Source organism: Monosiga brevicollis, genomic scaffold (assembly GCF_000002865.3).
Source record: "Monosiga brevicollis MX1 MONBRscaffold_3 genomic scaffold, whole genome shotgun sequence".
Taxonomy (NCBI): domain Eukaryota; class Choanoflagellata; order Craspedida; family Salpingoecidae; genus Monosiga; species Monosiga brevicollis.
This window is the reverse complement of record NW_001865040.1, coordinates 2,475,037-2,482,873: the sequence shown is the minus strand read 5'-3', so window position 1 is coordinate 2,482,873 and position 7,837 is coordinate 2,475,037. Positions and strand designations below refer to the sequence as shown.

Below are 7,837 nucleotides of genomic sequence, written 5' to 3'. Positions count from 1 at the left end.
TCTCTCTCTCTCTCTCTCTCTCTCTCTCAGTTCATCTCTCTCTCTCTCACTCAAAAGCTCTTATTTCCCAAAAAGCTCTCCACTCTCTCTCGTCGCTGGTCAGTGTACGCGCGCAGGTGCGCCTGGTGTGTGTGTGTGTGTGTGTGTGTGACCGGGGTGCTCTTTGGGCAGCCTGCTTGCCTGATGGGCTTGTTCGCCTTTGCTGGCTTGGCGTAGAGAGGTCGGATCGGACGACGCATGCCTTCATCGCACGTATCCAGCGACGCGCACGAGTGCGACCTGGCTCTGGTTGGTGGAGGTGCTTGCGCTTGTGTCAAAGCTGCGCCCTCGCAAGCTCATGCCTGCGCCCCTGCCCATCGACCAAACCCCCCGATCGTGTGCAGAAGGCGACCAGTGACACGTGCCCGCGTGGGCGCCGCGCGCGTGCGGAAAAAAAATTCTTTAACTGGCAAAGAAGGACCGGGCATCTTGGATGTCAACGAACCACGCTTCCCCGCATTGAGGGGGGCTTCTAGCCGCACGGCCCGCTCTGATTGCCAGGCCTCAGTCCCAGCGCCATGGGGGCTGCAGTGCGTGCCGTGTGTGATCTGAACCTGGCTCAGCCACAACTGGCCCGCGAGCGCGTTATCATCAAACGCCTCTTCTCTGCTTTGCGAACCGAAGACTCGGAAGAGAGCAATGATGAGCTTGATCGGGCCTCGCCCCTCGGGCCAAACTTTGCCTCCAAACCGCTGTCGACTGTGCGTGTCCGAACCACCCTTGGAAACAGGCAGCTTCTGTCCCCCGACACACGGCCTGAAAACGCCTCTCACTTGGACAACCAACCCATCTTGCTCTGAATGTAGACGAGCCAACTGGCACCCCACCTGCTCTTGGACATGTGTGCCGATGCCCATGGCTCCGAGCTCACAGCCAAGACCCTCGGTCATCTCTTGCTGGCCCTCTTCGTCTTGGGCCACGATCGCACCGCCATGCCAGACGCCCTTCTGCAGGGCCCAAAGGGCACGGTATGATAAACCCGCAACATGCCTGGGCCAAAAGACATGTGACACGTGAAAGGCGGCCGTTGGGGTAGCGTCAGTTTTCCTTGAAACAGGCTCATTACCCATCCTTTTAAAATTTGCTCTCCCTCCTTAGGTACTAGGCCAGCGTCGTGGATCTCTGTCAGCCTTGACAGGGCGACCCAGACCTCAAGTGGAGTCAGATGCCGAGGCCGTGCAAATGATGAAGGCTTTCATCGATGCCATACTGCGCGCGTACGCTCCCATTATCTTGTACCCCTCTCCGCCTGCTGACCTAAACCTGTGGCTTTCCGCGCTTTGCCTCACCCGTCACCCGATCCCCTTTTCACCAAACAGGCTCATGCGGTTGCCCATCAGCTTGGACATTGCTCAAGCTATGTGCATTGCCATGGTAGAAGGTCAGTCCTGCCGGAAACAACTTGCCACCTCCATCAGTTGCTCGACGTCTTCTCCTACAATACGTTGGCTCATATTCATACCCATGCCCGTCCTGCCTTATCTTCTTCTTCTAGCTCGCGCGTTTGCCACGGCCCGTCAGTATGTCGCCAGCTACTGCCTCGAATGGTGCCAGCGTGGACTTACCGCTGGAGCCGAGCTGAACTCTCAAGTCTCAGATGCTGTTGAGGTAGGATGGATTCACAAGTTGGCACGGCCCCCGAGTCATCTTGGCTCCGACTGGCCACTCTCATCCCCAATCTCGTATCTGCGTCAATAGCAACTCCTGTTACTCTGTGTCACCGATGTCTGGTCGGCCATCCGCAAGGCTTCGGCCGTTCGGTACGTTGCATAGTTGACATCCCAATATCCGCCTGCCGTGCACACGTGTGAGCACATGCATCCGATCTTTCTCGGTTTGCCGACCCTTGATTCACCCATGTGCGGCTCCCATTTCTCGTAGCATGGGCAATGTCCTTGGCCAGTTTACTCTAGCTCAGCTCCTCAAGTTTTATGAAGCACTTGTCGAGGCCTGCGAAGTATGTTCTCCTGATGTATAAACAACCCCGGTCCTTTCACGCATTTACCTTGTTTCTCATCCGACAACGCCTTTCAAACGCCCATGGTTTGCAGGAAGAAAGCACATGGCAGGAAGTGGATGGTGCCCTGCTTGGCATTGCCAATCTGCTGCGCAAGGTGACTCCTCTCCTTTCAAGCTACAGCATGCACGTCACAATCCTTCGCTGTTTTTTTTCTCATGCTCGCAATGTGTCACGTCTTCCCGTAGTTTGTTTGGGTTCCTTTCACGACCCTCAAGCCCGATATGCGCAAGCGTCTTTCAGATGATTCTGGGGCTATGACTGGCGCCCGTCGCTCTGGAGATGCTCAATTTCTGCTTTGTGTACGTTTCTCGTCCATCCAAACCTGTTGCTGTTCTCGCCTCTTCCACTCGCCTCTTAGGCACGCGCGCGCACCCACCCACGCCCTAACCCGGCATGATACCTTGCGTGCATTCTAGTACGGCTCTGATGTGTTGCCACATGGCTTACCCAGCATCATCGAAGAGACGCTGCCCAAAATTTGCAATCACTTGCTCAAACACCAACAGCTGACCGTGCGAGAGAATGCCAGCAAGGCCTTCGCCGGCTATCTGTCGCGCAGCAAAGTCGAACGTGGCCTCGTAGTGCTTGACGACCTTGTGGCCAAACTGCAGCATCTTGACGACGAAGATCGATACCGATATCTTCCACACTTTGAGGCAGAAGGCTTGCTTGACGTGTGCGTCACCATCATTAAGCAACTGCCCCCGGGGTTTTTGTTGCCCAATTGGCCAGCCTATTTCCGCACCTTCAAGTTCTATCTAGGACATCCGGCGTCAACTGTGCGGCAAGCCTGCAGCCTAGTTTTCAAACATATCATTGCCCGCGATGCATCAAACCCCATCATATCCAAGCTGGTGCTTCAAGGACTGACGGCGCACTGGCCGGTTAAGACGGCAGTATCGGCCGTGGCCGAAGCACCGTTGCCCTCGCTTGCTTGGGAGGCCAAGGAAGGCCGCCTGCTTGCCTATGACCTCATCTTGCGCTTTCTCATCAGCAACCATATCAACTACCTCTTTCCCACCATGCTCATGGATCATCAATATGCCATCTTCACTCCCGGCCAACTCGCTGCCCCGATTGCGCGCCCCGCCCGGTCAGTAACCTGGAGGCTGTGGCCGGCGTAGTTTCGTACTGCCTTTTGCTGTGGGCTCAACTCTTATTTCTCCTCGTGGCTCATGTCCATTTTTAATATGTACAACCTCACAGGCTGCTGGACAAGATGTTTTTGCGACCGCTGCGCGGACAGTACGTTTTTGCATGCGCAACCAAAGCGCTCCTGCGTTTATCTGCTTGCTTGCGCCCTAGCATACCTTGCATTGATGAAACCTTGCATGTGCCCTGGCCACACGATACGCAGCTCTCGGCCCACGTCTCAGCATGGTGATCGTGGTATGAACAGCGCTGGCCTCGAGCGCACAGTTTTCCCATTTGTTTAGCCTCCTCTCGTGCTGTCATTTTTTTTTTGATGTTCTTGTCACGCTTTTGCCAATCTTGACCAACATAGGCGATGCGCCGTTAACTGCCTCCTTTGATCTTTTGACGCGCCTTCGTTCGCCTCCGGCAGTTTTAACGAGTGGTGGCGGATCTCAGGTAAATGAAGTTTCGATCCCAAAAACTTTCGATTGCGCTTTTTTTTGGGGGCCTTTCTTCAAGCTCACCCCACCTCGCTCGATGACATGCGGCCACGACTTCTCAGCCGCGGCTTGGCAACTCGCGCTTCTCGCTGTCACCCTCCCGGACCACTGCCCCTGCGCTTCCAAATGGAGGATCCTCTGCGCGCAACGATTTGTCCCCCCTGGTACGTTTGCATCACATCGATTACGGTCGGTTACAAGCGCGTCAGGGAATTGATATCATGTTTGGCGTGTCTTCGCCTTGTTAGCTCGGCAAGCAAGATGGCCCTATGCGTCGGGCGCGCGGCATTAGTGTTGGCAGCCAAGGTTCTCATGCGAACATGACCGGTATGATGAAGACCGCTCCTCAGTTTCCCCCTTTCCCTTTCCCGCTCTCCCTCTCTCATCCTGTGGACCACGCTCCGATGCTTGCAATTTCTCTTCCCCTGCGCAGGAGTGATGGTTTCCCCGCGCTTGCAGCGACGCTCCGTTGGCCGCCGCCCCACCCAACGCAGCAAGTTTCTCAACAAGTCTCTGCAAGAAGCTCAGACCACGGATACGGCCCAGCCATTCACTTCACCTTCTCGCAAGAAACGATTGCAAGCCACCTTCTCACTCTTGGCCGCTACAGATGTCGCGCCAAGTTCGCTCATTATGCAGCTTCGCGACCTGGACCTGCAGCTTGATGAAACAACTGTGGCCGGCAGCGTTGGCCGAAGCTCGTTTGAGGCGTGGGCATCCCCGGCTCGATTTGTAGATCAAGCGGAAGGGGTGATGATGAGCCCTATCTCCGGAGACCTGGACTCACAGTCTCGGCCCAACACCCCTCGTCGCCATCGTCGTCGCAGTTCTGTCACGCTCGACCTCCCGGTCTGGGTGGATACCTCCCGCTTCTGCGAGCTTCCGGATGTGCTGTTCTCCATTGCGGCGCAAACCTTTGAATGCATGCATCTGGAGCAGTTTGAGCTGCAGCGGATGGCTGCTGCCATCTTGCCCCTGCTGTCTGATGTCATCCGCTGGTTTCACTACCCTTGTCTGGATGCCATTCTTGGGGCCAGCCTCATGCAGCACGACAATGCGTACGTTTTTCTTGATCGGAGAGAGGGACACTCTCGCCCAATTTTTTGTTTCCGCAACCTCATTGGATGACCCTCCTCGGTCACTGGGCTGACCTTCGTCCGATCAATGTACAGGGTGGTGCGACCAGCTGCCCTGATGCTACGTCACAGCTTGGGCCATTTGGCTTGGCTTCGCCATTATACCTCGCAACACCGTACGTAGCATGCAACTATGTTGCTTGAAAGAGGACAAACGGAAGAATATTAGTTCTTTGACCTGCTTGCGGCTCACGGCTCACTGCCTGTGCCACAGGCGAGCTATCGTTAGAGTGCCAACAGGAGACCCGCGAGGTGATGACCAACGTCCTTGCCTCTTTCAATGCCAATGCCAAGGTATGAAACGCGAGGAGTGCATCAAGTCCTTGTCGACTATTCTGTTCACCAAGCGCGGTGTGACTTTTTGGCAGGCATTGCTAGAGCTCTTGGACAGCTGTCGGCGTCACTTTGACTTGCTGAGTATTGAGGTGATTGAACTCTCCATCATGGCTCTGGCCGTGGTGCCGCCGGGCGAACTTGATATGGGTGCCGCTTTGGCTCATGAAGCGGTTCAAGCACTCTGCGCCATCCACGCTCGGTTTGTTCCTGTTCAAACGCAGGCAGGCGTGAAGCTGTGGGAGTTGCTTGCCCGTCACTTTGACCTCGGCATTGGCCGTTTGGGTTTGGCTTGTGTAGAGCGTTTCCGGACAGCCCGTTTAGCGACATGCCCGAGGCTTACGAGGACTTGAAGTTTGAATTCGAAGGCCCGTTGAGGTGCGCAATGGCATCGACTGGCAGCATTCGTTTCATTATTATGTAGCTCTTGACTCATTGCTTATGCACGAAACAGCTGTTTGAACGGCGTCCTGGCTGGTTTGAGCGACGCAACGCGCGCGCGCCGCGTGTGCAAACGAGTGTACGAAACAGCGGCTAGCTACTTGGTATGCTTTCGCACCTCTGCCCATCTTCATGGCACCTGCAAGTGAGCTCAATGGACTCGATATGTTTGGCTAGCCGGCCTTTGTGGATGCCTGTGAAGTTGGCTGGGCCCAACCTTTGCTAGCACCGCTGCTGCACATTCATGGTCTGCCCGGCATGGACGACTTTGCGGCCAAGGTTCGCGTGCTGCTTGTTGTTGTTGTTGATGTTGTTGTTGTTGTTGTTGTTGTTGTTGTTGTTGTTGTTGTTGTTGTTGTTGTTGTTGTTGTTGTTGTTGTTGTTGTTGTTGTTGTTGTTGTTGTTGTTGTTGTTGTTGTTGTTGTTGTTGTTTGGTTTTGGTGTGATGTCTGTGTCTGTCTGTGTCTGTCTGTGTCTGTATGTGTCTGTGTGCCTGTGTGCCTGTGTGTCTGTGTCTGTGTGTTTTGCCTAGTCTGCTAGTTTTAGAGAAGAAGAAGACGAAAAGTTTCATGTTAATTCCGTCGTTTTTATTGAGCGAGCAGCTGCAGTACAATCAACTGATGCTGTGCTGCTGTGTGACCTTTTGACCAGGCCCTGTTTGATGCCCTCTGCCGTCTGTTGGACAAGATGGGCGCACGTTACCATACCAAGCCATCTGCCGTACCGCACACGCACGGCAGCCCCGTTTCCATACACGTTGACGACGTCTTGGCCGACACCAGCGACGGGTACGCCTTTGAACTGCGAGCAGCGCATGCTCTTGCTTGATTTGTTTTTGGTTTGAACGACTCACGTGAGTTTGATACGGTGCAGTGGATCGGAGGCCACCATGACCAGCTCAGATCGCCAAGCAGTACAAGATGCCGTGGCCTTGGTTGAGCAGCAAATCTTGCTGTGGCTCGACAAGAAGGTGTGTATCTGTATCTCTGTGTCTCTGTGTCTCTGTATCTCTGTATCTCTGTGTCCCTGTGTCTCTGTGTCTCTGTGTCTGTCTGTGTGTGATGAGAACCCAACTCTCAATAGCAATCGGCCTTTGCTGACCCTTTGTACTAACCCGACTTGTAGGGAGAAGATGCCGTCGTACTGCGTCGCAGCTTTGAGTTGGCGTTGTTGTGCATCCTCATCGACTGCAATGAGGACTTTTCGCTTGAACTCCTGCAGTTTCTGGCCAACTTGGTGCGACGCAATCGCCCCTCTGAGCGTGAAGTGCGGGTGCAAACCCTGGGTGCACGCTTGAGCGAAATTGCCGTATCGGGGGCGGGTCTTGACGTGTCGCTACCGACTGTCACCGAAAGCGATGACGACTCTGGTATGTTGTATCTCTTATCGCCGCTGTTGCCGCAAATCCCTCGCAGCCCGGAGTGGCAGATTCGCCAAGGCCATGGGGTAGAACGGCGCTGACGAGCGGCATTTTGGAATGCTATGGCTTGTTTGTGTAGACTCGGACGATGATGCTTTGCAAAGCTCGTTGAACCGCAGCGGCATGGGTAAGAAGATAGCTGGCGTGTGCGCATGCATCCAACGCGTCCCTGGTCGGTGGTCACGGTGAACTGGCGTGTGTATGTTTAGGCGACAACGATGAAAGTGATGGGTGGGACTCGTGGGACGAGGAGGAGAAACACGATGCCGCCCTTTTGAAATTGGCCAAGGATTACACCATGCACATGTCTCTTGCACTGGAGGCTGCTTATCTGAGTCAGGTAGTTTGCCTATTTTGCATTTTTGTTTGTTTGTTTGTTTTTGCATTTCTGTGTTTGGTTGGTGGTTTGTTTTTCCACCCGCTCACCTGAAAACTATACTCTGTAGCGAACGGGCTTCGATTTTGAGTCACAGCTGGAAATGTTGAGCCCAATGGAGGCAAGCCAGCTGCGCTGGTACGTGCTGGGCGGATCCCTACTCCTTGCCACTCCTCTCGATTGTCTAACGCTTGAGCGAGGCCAGGCAAGCCTGACTTGTGTTCCCGTGTACTGGTTTATTGTTGGTGTTTTTTTGTTTTGTTTTGTAATTTTATTTTTTTTCTTAGGGCATTGCAAACAGCGGGAGGGCCAGCTTTGTCTTCGGGTGCTATCCGCGAAACACGCACGGCGGCGCGGCGCATCTCTATCGTGTAAAACACAGAGGGAGACCGCCCCGTTATGATGAAACTTTTGTCGATCCATGACCATGTCTTTGGA

At 54.4% G+C, this 7,837-nt stretch overlaps 1 protein-coding gene across 1 annotated transcript; it reads left to right on the top strand.

Annotated features, from left to right (window-relative positions):
* Positions 1 to 557: 557 nt before the first annotated feature.
* Positions 558 to 7,774, top strand: MONBRDRAFT_23233 (uncharacterized protein; the record flags this gene model as incomplete). Its single annotated transcript, XM_001743491.1, has 29 exons — positions 558 to 740; positions 846 to 1,007; positions 1,138 to 1,256; positions 1,359 to 1,420; positions 1,535 to 1,647; positions 1,738 to 1,799; positions 1,921 to 1,996; positions 2,091 to 2,153; positions 2,245 to 2,358; positions 2,476 to 3,152; positions 3,266 to 3,304; positions 3,417 to 3,448; positions 3,564 to 3,649; positions 3,756 to 3,857; positions 3,942 to 4,020; positions 4,127 to 4,751; positions 4,866 to 4,945; positions 5,044 to 5,123; positions 5,198 to 5,364; positions 5,463 to 5,540; positions 5,617 to 5,707; positions 5,781 to 5,882; positions 6,255 to 6,391; positions 6,477 to 6,573; positions 6,729 to 6,972; positions 7,103 to 7,195; positions 7,233 to 7,363; positions 7,470 to 7,537; positions 7,687 to 7,774. 29 exons carry the CDS (start codon positions 558 to 560, stop codon positions 7,772 to 7,774), a joined length of 4,050 nt encoding a protein of 1,349 aa, XP_001743543.1.
* Positions 7,775 to 7,837: the final 63 nt, after the last annotated feature.